The sequence below is a fragment of the Terrapene carolina genome, unplaced genomic scaffold, assembly GCF_002925995.2.
Source record: "Terrapene carolina triunguis isolate 2854851 unplaced genomic scaffold, T_m_triunguis-2.0 Scaffold114, whole genome shotgun sequence".
In the NCBI taxonomy this organism is placed as follows: domain Eukaryota; kingdom Metazoa; phylum Chordata; order Testudines; family Emydidae; genus Terrapene; species Terrapene triunguis.
This window is the reverse complement of record NW_020664465.1, coordinates 116,659-135,621: the sequence shown is the minus strand read 5'-3', so window position 1 is coordinate 135,621 and position 18,963 is coordinate 116,659. Positions and strand designations below refer to the sequence as shown.

At 43.3% G+C, this 18,963-nt stretch overlaps 1 protein-coding gene across 1 annotated transcript; it reads right to left on the bottom strand.

Annotated features, from left to right (window-relative positions):
• Window positions 1-686: 686 nt before the first annotated feature.
• On the bottom strand, window positions 687-1,688 carry LOC113406640 (olfactory receptor 6B1-like). The gene has a single exon (XM_026652450.1). It carries the CDS (start codon window positions 1,686-1,688, stop codon window positions 687-689), a length of 1,002 nt encoding a protein of 333 aa, XP_026508235.1.
• Between the last annotated feature and the right edge of the window lie 17,275 nt (window positions 1,689-18,963).

The following is an 18,963-nucleotide window of genomic DNA, read 5'->3' as shown; positions in this document are numbered from 1 at the left end:
TAGGTTAGACAGACAGGCCTATAGGCTTTTGATTGTTTTAAAATCCACATTAGTTAAAGAAATGGGTCTGTATGATGCACAATTGGTAAGATCTTTTCCTTCTTTAGGAATGATCATATTGGATACTTTGAAAACTCCTACCCACACTATCCAATTTTACATACCCTGCACAAAGTTTTATCTAACACAAAGAGCTGTTTGAAAAATGGTAAAGATTTCTCATAAAAACCCAAGCTCTTAATAATCATTTTCTTTCAGCATATTTTGAAAGGGACTACATTTTAATTTATCAAAAATTGTCATGTCATTTATTATTGAAATATGGAGTTGAAGAAATCATTTACTATGTGGTCTGATGTTTGTTTCTTGCTTTTTCCACAATCTCTCTAGATTTTCCCCTTTCCTTTCCCCTTTATTCCCCTTCCCCATGTTTTTCTTTTTCCTATTTTGCCAATGAAAAGGGGGATTTAGGGGAAAAGGGGGAAGAAAGGGAAAAAAACAAGAAGTGAAAAAGTGAAAAATAAAGATAAAAAAACAAACAAACAAAAAACCAACAAATTTTCATGGCAAGTTCCAGTGGAATAAAGAAAGAAGAAAATTTCAAGAACAAATGAACTAATTTTTTTCTGAACAATTTGGTTTCTGAAAAATTGTCATTTTTTTGTTTAAATATAAGCCGGGTTCTTTCAACTTGGTGTTATCCTGAATGGATTAGCTCTGATTGTCTGAATTCTTGGGAAAGCCAAAAACATACTGGCATATTTTTTCAGAGCCTGCTTTACATCTTTGTTTCTCAGGCTATATATAAGGGGATTGACCATAGGAGTTAAGACAGTGTAGAAGACAGAAAACAATTTGTTTAAATCTCTGAGTGTGTTGTTTTTCGGTAACACATAGACAATTATTAGTGTCCCGTAGAAAATTGTAACAACTATGAGGTGAGAGGAGCAGGTGGAAAATGCCTTTTGCTTTCCAGTGATGGAAGAGATTCTCAGGATGGTGGCTATAATAAGAACATAGGAGATAATGGTTAATAGAAATGGGGGCAGAGTGAAAAAATAGGCAAATAGGAACGTTACAAATTCTACCACGTTGGTGTCACTGCAGGAGAGTTTTACCACTGGGGTGAGCTCACAAAAGAAATGGTCAATTTCATTGGGGCCACAGAAAGTTAACTGTGACACGAACCATACTATTATGCTCATAGCCAGTAATGCACTTATCCAAGACCCAGCTGTGAGCTGAAGGCAGAACCTGCCTGTCATACAGGTTGCATAATGCAGTGGTTTACATATTGCCAGATACCTATCATAAGACATTGCTGCGAGGAGGTAACATTCTGTAGCTGCCAAAGAACCAAAAAAATACATTTGTGTAATACAGCCCATGACAGAGATGGTTCTGTCCCCAGTCAGGAGACTGGCCAGCAGCCTGGGCAGGATGATGGAGGTATAGCAGGTCTCCAAGCAGGCCAAATTCCCCAGGAAGAAGTACATGGGGGTGTGAAGGTGCTGACCAGCCATAACTAGAGCAATGATGAGCATGTTCACGGTCACGGTCACAATGTAGATCACTAGAAATACCAGGAAGAGAAGAACCTGCAGTTCCTGAATATTCTCAAATCCCAGGAAGATGAATTCTGTGATTATCGATTGATTTCCGCACTCAGTGTTTGCCGCTGATTGCATCTAGGGGAAAGAAAATAATCTCAGCCATTTAAATTTAAGGAGATACTTTTAAATTTTAGCCAAGCATCTTTTATTTAATCCCAGGAATACCAAAATCCTCACCTCTCTTCTGGGATCTGGGTTCTTCACCCAAGTTCTGGGCTATTTACTTTCCCAACAGGTGGGTCAAGACCCCAGATCAGAAAGGTGAACTTTCCTGTATCTTGACATTTTAACCAACCATGTATTTGGCTCACAGCAGTTTGAATGTCTGATATTCCCACTATACAAATTCATTTTAATTCTGGTAACCCATCTCTTATGAGAGTTCAAGCATATGCTCTGTTTATCCACACACCTGGCTGGTGCCATCAGAAATTTTTCATCTTCTTTGGTATCCTATCTCCTCACAGTGGAATATGAGCACCCAACTGCCTTAGACAATTTTTACAATCCCAAACTCTAAATTCAATATACATTTTTCCTTCCGTGACATTCCCCAAGGTACAATCCGGACGGTTGAACAGCTGTGTCCCCTCCATTCTCCAGTCTGGGGTGCCTTTTACACTGCTTCACTGTGAAAGCCACCACACCTAGTCTGTTCACACACAATCTCCAGCATGTAAATCACTCCCAGCTATATTGTACGACTGCTATAACCAGCCACTCTTGAATTACACTTCACAACACCAGCAAACTCCCAGTCCCAGACTTCCCCCCAGAAATGTGTGTCTTGTACAGCCCAGCTCTCTCCTTCTAGACAAGCTCATATAAAGTCTGTCACTTAATCAATAGAAAGGTGGAGGTGGTGGAATCTCCATCCTTAGAGGTTTTTAAGGCCTGGCTTGACAAAGCCCTGGCTGGGATGATTTGGTTGGGGTTGGTCCTGCTTTGAGCAGGGGGTTGAACTAGAGGACCTCCTGAGGTCTCTTCCAACCCTAATCTTCTATGATTCTATGAAAGTGATACACTCAAATCCCGTTATCTAAAATGGAGTTTGCCAAACACTTCAATCCAAATACATTGGTTTAGATAAAATAATAAAACAAATTTATTAACTACAGCAAGATAGATTTTAAGTCATTACAGGTAACGCTGCGAGTTGGTCATGGAGGTAACAGAAGTCACGGATTCCATGACTTTCCAGGACCTCTGTGACATCTGCATTGGCCAGTGCAGCTGGCCTGGGGGCCACTTGAGTAGCTCGGGCAGCCCCGTGACCAGTCGCACCGGCCGCTGCTGCGGGAGTCTCGAGCCATCACGCCCCCCCCAGCAGCAGCAGGTGTTAGAGTGTGGGAGGGGGCTCAAGGCTAGTTGCAGGGGGTTGGGGCATGGAAGGGGTTGTGGACTCTGGGCAGCGCTTACCTTATGAAGATCCCTTGAAGCAGCGACATGTCCCTCCCTTGGCTCCTAGGTGGAGGCGCAGCCAGGAGGCTCTGCACACTGCCTCCCCCTGCAGGTGCTGCCCCCACAGCTCCCATTGGCCATGGTTCCCAGCCAATGGGAGCTGCGGAGCCAGCGCTCAGGGTGGAGGCAGCACGCGTATCCCCCTGGCTGTGCCTCTGCCTAGGAGCTGAGGGACATGTCACCGCTTCCAGGGAGCTGTGTGGAGCCAGGTAGGGAGCCCGCCAACCCCCCACAGCAGTAGCAGGGGTCCCTGGCTGGCACCCCCAGAGCACCCATGCCATCCCCAGGCCACCCCCCCAGAGCACCCATATTTAGTCAAGGGTATATAGTACAAGTCATGGACAGGCCATGGGCCGTGAATTTTTGTTTACTGCCCATGACCTGTATATGACTTTTACTAAAAATACCAGTGACTAAAATGTAGCCTTAATTACAAGTAATGAAGCATACAGCTCAGGAATGGTTACAAAGAAATAAAAGGTAAAACAAAACTAATATTTAACTTAACAAGCTAAGTGAATTCAAAACAAAGGTCTCTCTCACCACAAGTTGCAACAGTCTTACTGGCTGAATCTTTCAGTCAGGATCCCTCCCCAAGTCCAATTCTGCTCCGTTGTTCTTCAGGTATTGCTGATGCTGTTGGAAGAGAGAAAGGGAGAGATGATTTTGGTTGTCTGCTCTCACCTTGTATTGTTATGTCTCTTGCACAAGAATCATCTCCCGTTCAGGTTCAGGAGACAGAAAGTTTGTGTGGACAAGAAGCTTAAGCTGCTTCTTTTTCAAAATGTAGTTTTTTTGCCGACATCCTCTCTCCTGCCAAAAAGTGGCCACTTAATCTGTTGATGGTCCATTTGATCCTGTGGACACCTGGCTGAGCCCTTGGCTAGCCTTTTGTCTCTGGAACTGGTTTGTGACTGTCCTCCATAATATGTTGGAACATGTCTTGGTAACATCATACAGTGTAATCTTATAACCCTACATACAATGCTACCCCACATATTTTACCAAGACAATAATAATCAGCGGATTATGAGTTTACAAACGATACCTCACAAGGCCTACTTTGTACAAGATTTATCATAGTCCTTTAAAAGGGGTCAATATAGGGTTACAGACTGTCACACCTTCCTAGTAGAGTTGGTCAGTTGATGCCATAAATCATGAAGTACAACACATCCCCATGAGTGGTCAGTACTAGATGTTTCAGATGAAGGGCTTCAATTGAGTTACTCCTGATTTACACCCAATCCCATTGCTTCCTCTGAGCCAGTAAAAAATAGGTCACAGTTTCCAAAGATATTATGCACAGTTTTTAATGCACACACTTTCCCTTCAGTTTAAGTAAAAAAAAACCCAGCTCTCTGTCATAATGGCTATAGCTGTTTTGTATCAGAGAATCAGTGGAGAGTTGGGCTTGAGCCATTCTTTTCTTTCTTCAGTGAGGATTTGCAGATCTAGTTTCCTTCCTGCTATCACCACCCATTTGTTTCTTTCAGCCATTCTTGTGCCTGCCTTTTCTGCTTCAGGTGGGATATCAATGATTTCTCCCAGACATAATCGGAGATGTCCAAAGCTGAAAATTAGTTTGTCAGGACATAGATTCTACAGTGATTTGTATAATAAATAATAATAATAATAATAAAACAACCTAAAAGACAAAGAGCATGAGAATGAGAGTGGAATCACCTAAATAAGTGACTAGATTTTCAAAAGTCTTCAGCCCCCAGGAGCAAATATTTCTCTCCCTGACTAGGAATTTCAAAGGAGCCTAAGGGAATTAGGCTCCTATGGCCAGCTTTTCAAATGTATTTAGGTACCTAAAGGGGCCGATAGGAGCCTAGTGGGATTGACAAAAATACCTAAGCACATACCTGACTCCCATTGAACAGAATGACCCAGCTGTCTACAATGTGTAAGAAAAAAAGATGAATGATCATAGGGGACTCCAATTTGAGTGACATTTGCTGCAGGTCTCATGCTAAAACATCCCTTGAATTTCTAAACATTATAGATGATAATTCCCAAATGCAAAAAGTGTTGCATCCTATATGGGGGAATTCTATATTAGATCTTGTCTTGACAGATAAAGAGGAACTGATCACAGAACTAAAAATTCATGGTAACTTAAGTACAAGTGATCATGACTTAACCACACATACAATGTGCAAAAAGAATAACGTCTAGAGCAGTGATATATATGTATACTTGGGGCTTTAAAAGGGCCAACTGCACAAAGTTGAAAACAGTTATGAGCCAAATCAGCTGGGAGGAATAATTTAGTTAGAAAAATGTGAATGATAATTGGGAATCATTTAAGGATGCTTTACTAGTCACCCAAAAAGACACACGTAAGGAAGAAATAGGTATTAGCTAAAAAAAAACTGACTTGGTTTAGAGGGAAGTGAAGACAGTTTTCAGCTTCATCAGTGGAAGAAAACATAAAATCTTCACTGAGAAAGTTTTCAGGCGAAAAAAAAATTGGGGGGGTGGTAAATAAGAACAGGAAAAGCCACTGATACAGAGTGATCTGGATCACTTGGTAAACTGGGCACAAGCAATTTGCATTTTAATATGGCTAAATGTAAATATATGCATCTAGGAACAAAGAATGTCGGCCATACTTACAGGATGTGGGGCTGTATCCTGGGAAGGACTGACTCAGAAAAAGATTGGGGTGGTGGTGGATAATCAAGTGCAGATGTGCTCCTGGTGCAGGGCTGTGGCCAAAAGGGCTAATGCAATCCTTGGATGCATAAATAAGGGAATCTTGAGTAGGAGTAGAGAGGTTATTTTACCTCTGTATTTGGCACTGGTGTGACCGCTGCTGGAATCCTGTGTCCAGTTCTGTTGCCCACAGTGCAAGAAAGATGTTGACAAATTGGAGAGGGTTCAGAGAAGAGCCCTGAGAATGATTAAAGGATTAGAAAACGTGCTTTATAGAGATAGACTCAAGGAGCTCAATCTATTTAGCTTAACAAAGAGAAGGTTAAGAGGTGACATGATGACAGTCTGTAAGTACCTACGTGGGGAACAAATATGTAATAATGGGCTCTTCAACTTAGCAGAGAAAGGTCTAACACTATCCAGTTGCTGGAATTTGAGGCTAGACAAATTCAGACTGGAAATAAGGTGTACATTTTTAACAGTGAGAGTAATTAACCAGTAGAACAATTTACCACGGGTCATGGTGGATTCTCCATCACTGGTAATTTTAAAATCAAGATTGGATGTTTATCTAAAAGATCTGCTCTAGGAATTATTTTTGGGAAAGTTCTATGGCCTGGGTTATGCAGGAGGTCAGACTAGGTGCTCACAATGGCCCCTTCTGGCCTTGGAATCTATCAATGCTTAAGGCTGAAATTTTCATTGGAGACTGAAGCTCTTTACAGCTGTTTACCATATAATCATATCTATCCAGGGCCTCAGCAGGCTTGTGAAGGAAGTGCAACAATATGATAAAATCCTGCTCTGGGGCGGGGTGGTGGTAGTGGATGAACAAGATCACTTAATCCCTCAATTTCATTTCCTTATCTAAGGCTAGGTCTACACTACCCGCCTGAATTGGCGGGTAGAAATCGACCTCTCGGGGATCGAATTATCACGTCTCGTCGGGACGCGACAATCGATCCCCGAATCGACGCTCTTACTCCACCAGCGGAGGTGGGAGTAAGCGCCGTCGATGGCAAGCCGCGGAGGTTGATTTTGCCGCCGTCCTTACAGCGGGGTAAGTCAGCTGCGATACGTCGAATTCAGCTACGCTATTCGCGTAGCTGAATTTGCGTTTCTTAAATCGACCCCCCCCCCGTAGTGAAGACCTGCCCTGATTCTCATATTTGCAAATAAAAGGAGTTATTAAATGGTTACTTTACCTTTCAGAATGATGGACACAATATTTAAACCCTGACCTGACTCCTTCACTCAGTATCACATATGCCATTTCTGCAGGCTGTCTGGACTCCCCATCTATCTCATGTGCTTCAATTCTCTCAGAAATGAGACCTAATTCTCTTGTCCCATGTGGTATGTCTTGTGTTATATCCAGTGACAGCAAATGAGTGCCTTTCCTAACTCAATATTTATCCTTCCAATAGGAAGGTGCATCTTGACTCTTTTGCTGCTGGGTTTTCAAAATTAATGAGAAGGGGAATGTTAATAACATGCTTATTCTCTAGACTGTACAAACAGCCAAAGGAATAGACTTCAATCCTCAAAAGGAGAGAGGAGACCTGCTAAGATAAACATGTCCCTCTGTCCCGCACCCTCACTCACCACCTGCTCAGTGTACAGCTAGTTGAAATGTTTGGAGTTTCACATTTTGTTACTGACATTTTCCATCAATTTGAAATGCCGATACAAAGAAATAGATAATTTTTCATGCTTGTGGGCATGAAAAATTTGTCCTATTTTTCTGGTTGAAAATGTTGTATTTCAAAACATTGATGAAAAAAGGTGAAATTGTGATGGGGGAAAAAAGGTTAATTTTGTCACAAATTTGAAATGCTTTTGAAATTCTAATCCTCAAACACATAAATGAGGATTTAGGCGCCCACATGTATTTTCTTGCTTTTGACATTTTTTGCCTAAGGTTAAAATTGTCCAAAGCAACTAAGTGACTTAGAATCCTAAGTCCCATTTTCAAAATTATCCTTGGACCATGTCTAGAAAGGTATTTAGGCAGCTAAAGATGCAGATAGGCATGTAGGGCCAGATTTTTAAAGGTATCTAGGTGCCTAATGGGATTTTCAAAAATACCTATGCACATAACACCCATTGAAATCACCCATTGTTAAGCAGCTAGATGCTTTTGAAAATTCCATTAGGCACCAAAGTACCTTTAAAAATCTGGCCCTATATGACTTGCCTAAGGTCACAAGTGAATCTTTGGCAGAGCTGGTCTCTCAAGTCTCCTCCAAGTCTCCTGAACCACAAGACCATCCTTCCCTCGATTAACTGAGGGAATGTGCCCACCAGTTGTTACCTGAGTTCAGAACTGGAGGTAGGGACTTAGATTCCCAGTAGCTTCAGCCAACACCAGACAAGAAGTCTATCCACATCCAGAAAAGAGGTCTTCTTTCTTCTGAGATGTGGACCCCTCTATAACTTGGTCAGCTCCAAAGCAGATTACTATGATGCACTCTATAGTGGGTCACAACTGAAATCTACTCTCAAGTTGAAGGTCATGCAAGTTACATGAGGCCAGTTGGTAAGCAGAGTAGCTCTTCCTGAGAACACTTTTCCTAGTTCATGTCTTTGACCATGTCACCTTTCTCTTTGCATCCGTCCATAGGCTCCCTATTCTCCATCACATCAAACATAATCTATTGGTCTTCATTTTCAAGACCCTTCCTGGCCTATCCCCATCTTTCTTTCACTATCAAGATGTCGACTCCCACCTCTGATCAGCCCATCAATGCCAGCCTCCATTGCCCTCTTGTTAAGTTTTCAAACAAGCAGCTTCATGTTTTCTCCCATGCTGCCCCTCATGCCTGGGGGAGCCTCCATAAACATCCACAAAGCAACCTCATTATCCTCCTTCACATTCCTGCTTTAAAATCTCCTTTACCGTAATATCTGCAAAAAAACGTGATGACAGTTAGGAAACTGGGGAGCTGAGACCACTACCTATGATGCTGACCAATATTATCTCATTGTTTCCTTGTACTCCCCTGCTGGCCTATCTGTATCCATCTGTTGTCTCTTGTCTTGTACTTACATTGAAAGCTCCTTGGGTAGGGATAATCTTTTTGTTATATGTTTGTACAGCACCTAGCACAATGGTGTCTTGGTCCATGACTGGGGACCAAGGTGCTATCGTAATACAAAACATCATCATCATCACATGTCAACTTACCTGTGTTAGCTTTAATCTAGCTAGGATTAGTACCAAGGGAAGCCACAATAACATGCACTTCAGCGTAGTGCTGACTAATAGTACAGCCAATTGATTGAACACGAACATCTTGGTCAACTCTGAACCAAATCCGAACCAACCATGGTAGATGCAGACATCTAATGCACAAATGGAAAATCAAGGAGTCCCCGGCATGGTGGGGCAGATCCCAATGACAGACCATCAAACATATCACCACCTACTGCCCAGTTTATATATATGAAGGAGGCATCACTGCAATAAATTCTGTCACTCCTGATGGTGCCATCTGGCTTGATCGACCTCAGGGGACATGGTAGTTGCTGCTCTACACCAGCCAAACAAAAGAAGAAGAAGATTGAACACATGTGTAGTTCATGATGATAAATGTTCAGAAGACCAAATAACCAAACATACCTTAATTTACTGCTAAAAGTAAATAACAGTGCAGTACTGGAAAGAGTTACTATGTTACTGATCCTTCTGGGAAACTATTCCATGTACCATGTCAGTTCATCTTGCACAGAAGGTACGCTCCCAAAGTATGCCCCCACCCCTGAATTAGTTATATTGATAGATACCAGTTACAAGAACTCTATAGATCACCCAAGACAAGAATTCACCAATCAGCTTTTTACTTAAGAACATAAGAACAGCCATACTGGATCAGACCAAAGGTTCATCTAGCCCAGTATCCTGTCTCCTGACAGTGGCCAATGCCAGGGACCCCAGAGGAAATGAACAGAACAGGCAATCATCAAGTGATCCATCCCTTCTCGCCCATTCCCAGCTTCTGGCAAACAGAGGCTAAGGACACCATCCCTGTCCATCCTGGCTCATAGCCATTGATGGACCTATACTCCACGAACATATCTAGTTCTTTTTTGAACCCTGTTATAGTCTTGGCCTTCATGATTGTGACGGGTTCGGTCACAGAGACCTCCTTGGGACTGTCACCTGATGTGCTGAGACTACCTCTGAGCCCATTTTCTCTGCCAGTTTGGGACTCCAGAACCCTGTCTTGTTAAGCCAGACATGCAAGCCTGCTGCAACACATAGCCATGGTCTGAACCACACCCCCAAAGCTGCAGACTTAACTGAAAACAGCTTAACAAGTGCTCCTGTCTCTAGTACCCAGACACCCAGCTCCCAATGGGATCCAAATCCCAAATAAATCCATTTTACTCTGTATAAAGCTTATACAGGGTAAACTCATAAATTATCCACCCTCTAAAACACTGATAGAGAGGTATGCACAGCTCATAGACTCATAGACTCATAGACTTTAAGGTCAGAAGGGACCAATATGGTCATCTAGTCTGACCCCCCGCATGATGCAGGCCACAAAAGCTGACCCCCCCACTTTCCCTTAACTCTGCTGTTGAAGTCTCCAGATTGTGATCTAAAGACTTCAAGTCACAGAGAATCTTCCAGCTTGCGACCCCTGCCCTATGCTGCGGAGGAAGGCGAAAAACCTCCAGGGCCACTGCCAATCTACCCTGGAGGAAAATTCCTTCCCGACCCCAAATATGGCGATCAGCAGAACCCCGAGCATACAGGCAAGATTCTCTAGCCAGACCCTCATTTTACCAGCGATGGCCGTTATTGCCTAATTGATTACAATCACGTAATCCCATCAAACCATTCCCTCCATAACCTGTTCCGAGGTCAGTAATGAATAGATTAAATAAAATCGGACCCAGAACCGAACCTTGAGGAACCCCACTGGTGACCTCCCTCCAATCTGACAGTTCACCTTTCAGTACTACCCGCTGCAGTCTCCCCTTTAACCAGTTCCTTATCCACCTCTGGATTTTCCTATCGATCCCCATCTTATCCAACTTAACCAATAATTCCTCATGCGGAACCGTATCAAACGCTTTACTAAAATCGAGGTATATTAGATCCACCGCATTTCCTTTATCTAGAAGGTCTGTTACTTTCTCAAAGAAGGAGATCAGGTTGGTTTGGCACGACCTGGGTCACTTTTTTTCCCCTTCGTTTTCCCTTTCTCGGGATACAGGCCTCAGACAACTCATGCAACTTCTGCTTGAAATAATCCCAGGCGTCATCTGCCTTTAGATCCCTAAGTATGTTAGCCCAATCCACTTCCCTAAGTAGTTGCCTTAATTTATTAAAGTCGGTCTTTTTGAAATTGTAAACCTTAGTTACAGTATCATTTCTGTTAATCCTTCCATTTAGTTTAAACCGAATTAGCTCATGGTCACTCGAGCCAAGGTTGTCCCCTACAACCATTTCTTCAACGAGGTCCTCACTACTCACCAGCACTAAATCTAAAATGGCATCCCCCCTTGTCGGTTCAGTTACTACTTGATGAAGGAATTCATCTGCTAGCACATCTAAGAACATCTGAGCCCTATTATTGTTACTAGCATTTGTTACCCAATCTATATCTGGGAAGTTAAAGTCCCCCATGATGACACAGTTCTTATCAGTTTTTACTTCCCTAAAAACATTAAGTAGTTCTCTGTCCGCCTCCAGGCTAGATCCCGGCGGTCTATAGCACACCCCAAGCACTATCTCGGGGGAGGCTCTAGTAGTTCTTTTACGCAGTGTAATTATTGCCCATACAGACTCCGTCTTATCCATTCCATCACTTATTATTTCTTTACATTTTAGCTCATTATTGACATATAACGCCACTCCCCCACCTTTACCTTTTTTCCGGTCATTCCTAAACAGCACATACCCTTCCATACCTGTACTCCAGTCATGACTACCGTTCCACCACGTTTCGGTTATTCCTACGATATCAGGTTTCATTTCTTGGACCAGGAGCTCCAATTCCTCCATTTTGTTACCTAGGCTTCTCGCATTGGTGTATAAACATCTTACCGTATGCTGTCTATCCTTTCTCCCATTAGTTATGCAATTTGGAACGGACCCCATGCTGTCCATCCGCCCCCTCTTTCTTATGTCCAATTCCCTACCCCTACCTATGTCTGTGCTTATCTCCTCACACTCCTTTTCAGTGTTGGAATCTGGCGTGGAGATTAACTGAACATCTCCCAACCGTCTCCCCCAAGTTCCTAGTTTAAAGCCCTTTTGATGAGATGAGCCAGCCTCCCTCCCAGAAGTCTATTCCCTTCCCTACTCAGGTGAAGTCCATCCCGCGAGAACAGCTGTCTGTCCCCGAAAGCCTCCCAGTGGCCATACATCCCAAAGCCCTCCTTATAGCACCACTCCCTTAGCCAGCTATTTATCCTCACAATTCTGTCAGCCCTTTGCTGTCCTTCTCTAGGAACAGGCAGAATCCCACTAAAGATAATCTGAGCCTCCACTTCCTTAAGCGTCTTCCCCAGCCTGGCATAATCTCCCTTAATTCTCTCTAGCGAGAACCTAGCTGTGTCGTTTGTTCCTACGTGAAGGATGATCAAAGGGTTCTTACCCGCTCCTTTTAGGATCCTTTTCAACCGCAGGTCCACATCCCTTATCTTAGCGCCTGGCAGACAGCACACCCTTCTGTTTTCAGGGTCCGCTCTGGTCACAGGCCTGTCCAACCTCCTCAGCAAGGAGTCTCCAATCACATAAACCTGCCTTTGCCTGGTGACAGTACTCTGTACAAATCTATCCCCTGTTCCCTGTAGTCGTACCTCCTGTGTCTCTCTATTTTCCCTTATAGTCCCCCTAGTGCCATCCTCTATCCTACTGGGGCCCGGTATTGGTGCTGTCTCCATCAACTCCTGCCCTCTCTCTATCGGACTAGCCGCTCTTCTCTTCTTCCTCTGCCTCCCACCATCAGTTACCACCTGCTGCCTCTCTTCCTCGTTATCCAAACACTCAAACCTGTTCCTGAGTTCTATTCCCCCCTCACTAGCCCTCCTTTTCCTTGGCCTGCTCCTCACAGTCACATGCTTCCACTGATCTTGCTCTGCCCCTGACCTTCCCCCCTCACAGACCATAGCCTGTGCTTCCACCTGCACCCCTGAGCATTCCCCTTCTGCCACACCCTGCTTCTGCTCCATTAGCTGCTCGAATCCCCTTCTAAACTCTACCAGAGTATCTACCTGCATCTGGAGCCCTCTAATCTTTTCCTCTAGCAGGTCTATTAGGCGACATTTCATGCAAACATACCTTTGTTCAGGCTCCCCAGCGAGAACCATGTACATACCACAGCTGCCGCATGCAATCATCTGCATAGTGTCCCCCGCTGCTTGGCTCATGGCTGCTGCGGTCTCTGCCTGCTGCTCCTGGGACAACAAAGCACACCGCCCGCCGCGCCCTCCTGCCTCCCCTTCCACCTCCCCCTGTAAACTCTACACACACAAGCACTACAAAGACAGACGCAAGTACAGATACCTTCTCCTCCAATGAGATTCACTCCCACTTAAACTCCCCTGTTAGCAGCCCTGTTTGCCGGCTCCTGGTGCCGCTCCTCGCAGCTGTTTGCTGCCCCAGGTATTCATCACTTACTCTGGGTTAATTAATACCAAAAGTGAGTTTATTAAGTATATAAGGTAGGATTTAAGTGGTTTCAAGTAATAACAGACAGAACGAAGTAAATTACCAAGCAAAATAAAACAAAACATGCAAGTGTAAGCCTAATACATTAAGAAACTGATTACAGATAAAATCTCACCCTCAGAGATGTTCCAATAAGCTTCTTTCACAGATTGTACTCCTTCCTAGTCTGGGCCCAATTCTTTCCCTGGTATAGTTCTTGTTAGCTCCAGCTCAGGTGGTAACTAGGGGACTTCTCATGACTGGAACCCTCTTTGTTCTGTTCCATCCCCTTATATATCTTTGGCACAAGGCGGGAATCCTTCATATCTCTCTGGGTTCCCATCCATCCTTCTAAATGGAAAAGCACCAGGTTAAAGATGGATTCCAGTGATCACATGTCACTGTAAGACTTCATTACCCACTTGCTGGCACCCACGTATACAGAAAGGCTTACAAGTAAACAGAGCCATTTGCAACCAATTGTCCTGGTTAATGGGAGTCATCAAGATTCCAAACCACCATTAATGGCCCACACTTTGCATAATTACAATAGGACCTTAGAGTTATGTTTCATATTTCTAGTTTCAGATACAAGAATGATACATTCATACAAATAGGATGAACACACTAAGTAGAGTATAAGCTTTGTAATGATACCTTACAAGAGACCTTTTGCATGAAGCATATTCCAGTTCATTATATTCACACTCATTAGCATATTTTCATAAAATCATATGGCGTGCAACATCACAATGATATCCTCTGGCAAGGAGTTCCACAGGTTGTCTGTGTGTTGTGTGAAAAATACTTCCTTTTGTTTATTTTAAATCTGCTGCCTATTAATTTCCTTTGGTGACTCCCTAGTTCTTGTGTTATGCGAAGGAGTAAATAACACTTCCTTATTTACTTTGTCCACACTAGTCATGATTTTATACTTTGTTTTTTCTGGTACCATGATGTACCCTATAGCTCTTATTTTTGAACACAGCATTCCAAACCAGTGAGGCATGAAGGCATTCCTTAACTTGTACCAGGGTAGAACACTCACATATTCTGATTTTGACAGGGTTTATATACTCTAGTGCCAAACACTCCATTTAACCTTGCCATGTATTGTGGGACATATAGCTCTTGTCACAAGGGAGCAAGAGTGAACCTAATACAATTTAGCATAACTTTGTGCTAATGTTTATCATGTGATGTGTAATACATATAAATATAGTGTGCAGTACGTATAACATTTCTCTTGGCCAACAGCAGGCTAACCACCCAAGTATGTACCCAGAGTCCTGGGCCAGGTTTGTACAGCCCATGCTGCTCCTGCTTCATGGCTTTTGGTCCTTATGCTCGCTAGATAAAAGATAGTGTGGGTATATCTACCCGTGCTGCCATCACACCCTGTGATTGCAGTGTAAACATACTCTAAAATCCTCAGGCTTAAGGGGGATGTGAGTGGGACATGAGTCTGTCTTGGCCATTGCTACAGGTGAATTTCACTCTGTCTGTGACCCTGCTGCAGTCACGATCACAACGGTGGCGGAATGCTTGAAAATGTGACCACATACACCGAAAGGCTCAGAAGCAAGAATGCAAATAAAAAGCAACCTGCAATTTCTGTTTGGCTTTTGTTTATCTCATGATTTTCAACCAACCTCATGCGATTTTTGGGGCTGACTCATGATTTTTGAATGGTTGGGGTTGGCAATCCTAGTGTGTGTGTGTGTGTATGTTTGTGTGTGTTTGTGTGTGTGTGATTTGTTGTGTTTCTTTCTGTGTGTATATAAGTGTGTCTTTGTGTTTGTCTTTAGGTAGGATCTGCTGCTGCTTTATTTTTGGTTTTGGCAGTATGGCCAATCCCAAGTGTTAAAAATAAGTGAGTTAGGTCACAGAAAATAGAATCATAGGACTGGAAGGGACCTTGAGAGGCCAGCTAGCCCAGTGCCTGCATCATGCACTCAATAATAATTACATTATTTACTATTATTATTATTATTAATATAAAACCATGGGGCTGCATAATATTATGAATATCAAGCAAGATGTGGAGATGTTGTACATCTGATAATATGATACAGAGGTTCCCAAAGTGGGGTTCATGAACCCCTGGGGGTTTGCAAAATGTTACAGGGGGTTCTCAGGAAAAAAATCCCTAATGGCGGACAGAGCTGTCCCTAGGGACCCCGGGTAGCACAGGGGAGGCAGCCCGGAAACCCTAGACTTCCAAGAGCTCAGCAGATCAAAGCAAGCCTATCTATCACACTGAGGAGATTTAAACTTCAAGACTCCTTATAAGAAATGGAAAGGGAGGTGGATATTTTTTGCTGTTTTTAAAATTAAATAGGCAGCTAGTATTGTTTTAAAAATTATTATGAAGAATAAGTTTAAGCTTTGTTGTAACGAGCGTTGCTTGCCTGGACTGCTCAAGACCTGAATGCTTGTGTAGGAGGGACTCTTTGAGTTGGCTTTTTACATACCTTCATGCTGTTTCACACCTGATACTCCTTGATGAAACATAAGAGCCTTATCTTATAACAGGCTTATTCAAAGTGATACAAGCTATGAAAGTGAGATCTTGGAAGAGTGTTGCCGTTTTCATAATGTTATACAAATACTGTAATGATAAATAATAAATAGTGTGTAATAAGCATGTCATAAAAACAACTTTTATATTTCCAAGATCACTGCTTTTATAATTTATACTCAGGTAAAAGAGAAAATCCCTGGAAATATTCATTTTTAGGAGGGGGGTTGCGAGACTTGACATTTTAGTGAAAGGGGTTCACAGGTTGTTAAAGTTTGGGACCACTGTGATAGAGGGAAAAGTCTGCTACCTGTGGAGGAAGCAATTAAAAATGAAGAATATAACATCAATTATGTCAGGAGTCAGTCAGAGTGAAAGGTCATGATACCAAGCAATGACCAAGTGTGCATCCCAGGCCAAGAAAGCATAAAGGAGAGAAGAAAGCAAATCTCCAAAGAAAGACTGGAAAGATTTACACAGAAATCAACACACGGTCTTGAGGAGCCTCCAGGTACAGACAAATAACCTTCATGGATTTGCTGAGCTCTCGTCTGTGCCCAGTATAGATGTGATGGGTGGGAGGCACAGTTTGCCCTGTCCTATCTCTGCATTTCCCTTCTCATTGCTGCTCACCAGCTTCCTTTGTGACTTCTTGAGACTCCCATCTCCTGTGAGATGCTGTCAGGGACCCCCCCACACACACTGTTGTGACCTTCCTACCTCGATGCACATGCTGGGAGGGGAAGGGAAGTGCAGAGTCATGACATGGCACCAAAGGGGGTTGGGTAAAGGTCTGTTAATTGGCATTTACCCAACTGTGATGGGAGCTCTTCTTAACTGACATGCTGGCCAGGTGCTCAGGGAAGCCACCGAAAAAGGGATAGGGCCAATGAATGATTTAGTTGGGGATTGGTCCTGCTTTGAGCAGGGGGTTCAACTAGATGACCTCCTGAGGTCCCTTCCAACCCTGATATTCTATGATTCTATGAAAATATGTATGATCACCCCACTAAACTTATCTTCATGGTCTGGTAAGTTATTGCTTCAAAGTTACCTGAGCTGTCATCTCATCTACCTAATAAAAACAAAGACGTCCTTTGAGTTAGAAGTTCTTCTCACGCCTTAATTTTCCCTTTGAGTTTAGAAGTTGACTCCATTCCCACCTCTGCTGATACTGTCTAGAGAGTATAGATATGATTAGCGTTTCCCCTTTGGCTTATTTCAAGCACCTATCAGCCAAAGTGCCAAGGGAGATGCCTCCTTCTCACATGAAGGATAAATAATGAATCAGAATAGACACAGGCTCTTTAGTACTACATACAAGGCATGGAAAACCAAGCAGGCCATCTGGACCATTGCTGAGAGAATGAAGACAAGTGAAGAAGATGGTGACTGACTGCTGAGAATACAATCTGCATCCGGCTCTCCAAAAGGCTGACTGAAGAGGTTATATCAGAGATTCAAGATCATGCAGATCAGTCTTAAAGGTAAAGCAATCTTTCCCCCCCTTCCTATTTGAAATGATAGAAACAGATCAGGAAATAAAAATACAACCATTCATAGATTCCAAGGCCAGAAGGTACCATGGTGAACATCTAGTCTGACCTCATGCAAAACACAGGCCTTTGGAACTTCCCCAAATTAATTTCTGCGGCACCCACCAATAAAAGAAAATGCTTCTGTGTGCAATACAGTGTCAGCCTGAAATATTTTCACATCCGAAACTGAAATGTAGCTGGATTTCCAAAACAAGCAGATATTTATATGGCCAGCAATACCAAATTTGCATTCACAGCGATACAGTCATGATTTATGGCTGTGATGATTTGGAGAATTTATCTGTGCAATTTATGAATTCTGGTTGATGCTATGAAGTTGTTATAAAATGGATGTATCCAGGAATGCCTCTAAGTGGATGTGGACTCCACCACTTGCTAACACTGGCAGAAGGATGTACCTACCAGGCAATGGAGAGTTGTTAACATTAATGGCTGAACTCTGACTCAACAATTGGTATGCTGAGGAAGTGGGCTGGTGCTTGGAGAAGCTACTTCCTCCAGATTGTTGCAGGGGGGCTGATGATGAAGGATTTGGAAAAACACCAGGAGCAGAACAAAGGAACCAGGTTTTGGTAGGGGGACATATACATTCAAGACACTTGCTAAGACAGGAAGACAAAGTTTTGGGTAGGAGAGGAGAAGACACAGAGAAACTTTTGTAGTGGAGGTCCTGTTTAGCTGCAGACTAGCCAAGTCAGAGAAGGCTGGCTGGGGTAGAGAAGTCATGAGCCACCAGCAAAGGATCCTGTACACCCAAGCCCAGAGAACTCTCCAGGGTTCGGAGAAAGCCGAGACAGGGAAATGTGGATAGGTGTGTTGATTATTTTTTATAGCTCTGTGTATCTCTCATGCTGTTAAGTAAAGAGCAATGGGGTTTTGGAATCCTGTAGAAAGTCTGTCTGTGCATCTGCTGGCTCTCACTGTAAACCAGAGGGCTCACACCTTTAGTGGCACTGTGGGGAATGCAGAAGAGCTGCTGGGGAGGCCTGAGGAGCTGATGCTAGTTTCAGGGCCTGGGCAATTGGATCTGGCAAGAGGGGTGCCAGACAAAAGTTCTGAACCTGGAGTCCCAAAGCCAGGGACAGTGCCTAAATTTGACCCAGCACCAGCACGCTAAGAGCATATGTCATTCAGCATTTGGAACTCCTGACAGCATTCTGACGCGTGTCCAACACGGGGAGCATGACTAGATCCCTGACAATGGCGTTACACAGATGTTGGTGTTATCCTTGTCACTTCTATTCAGGTAAGTATCCCGCACCAACCACAATCATATCACAGCACCTACAGGAGTGAAAAACACTAAAGAGCAATAAGGAAATCCCCAAAAGTATCAAATAATGAACATCATCAGCAGTGGACTCTTCACTGAAGGAAAGCATTTTTCTGCTCCTATATTTAACGCGTGACAGAAGGTGAGCAAATAATCTAAACTGTTATGACAACACTTAGGTCTCTGCGTACTGCTAGGGAAAA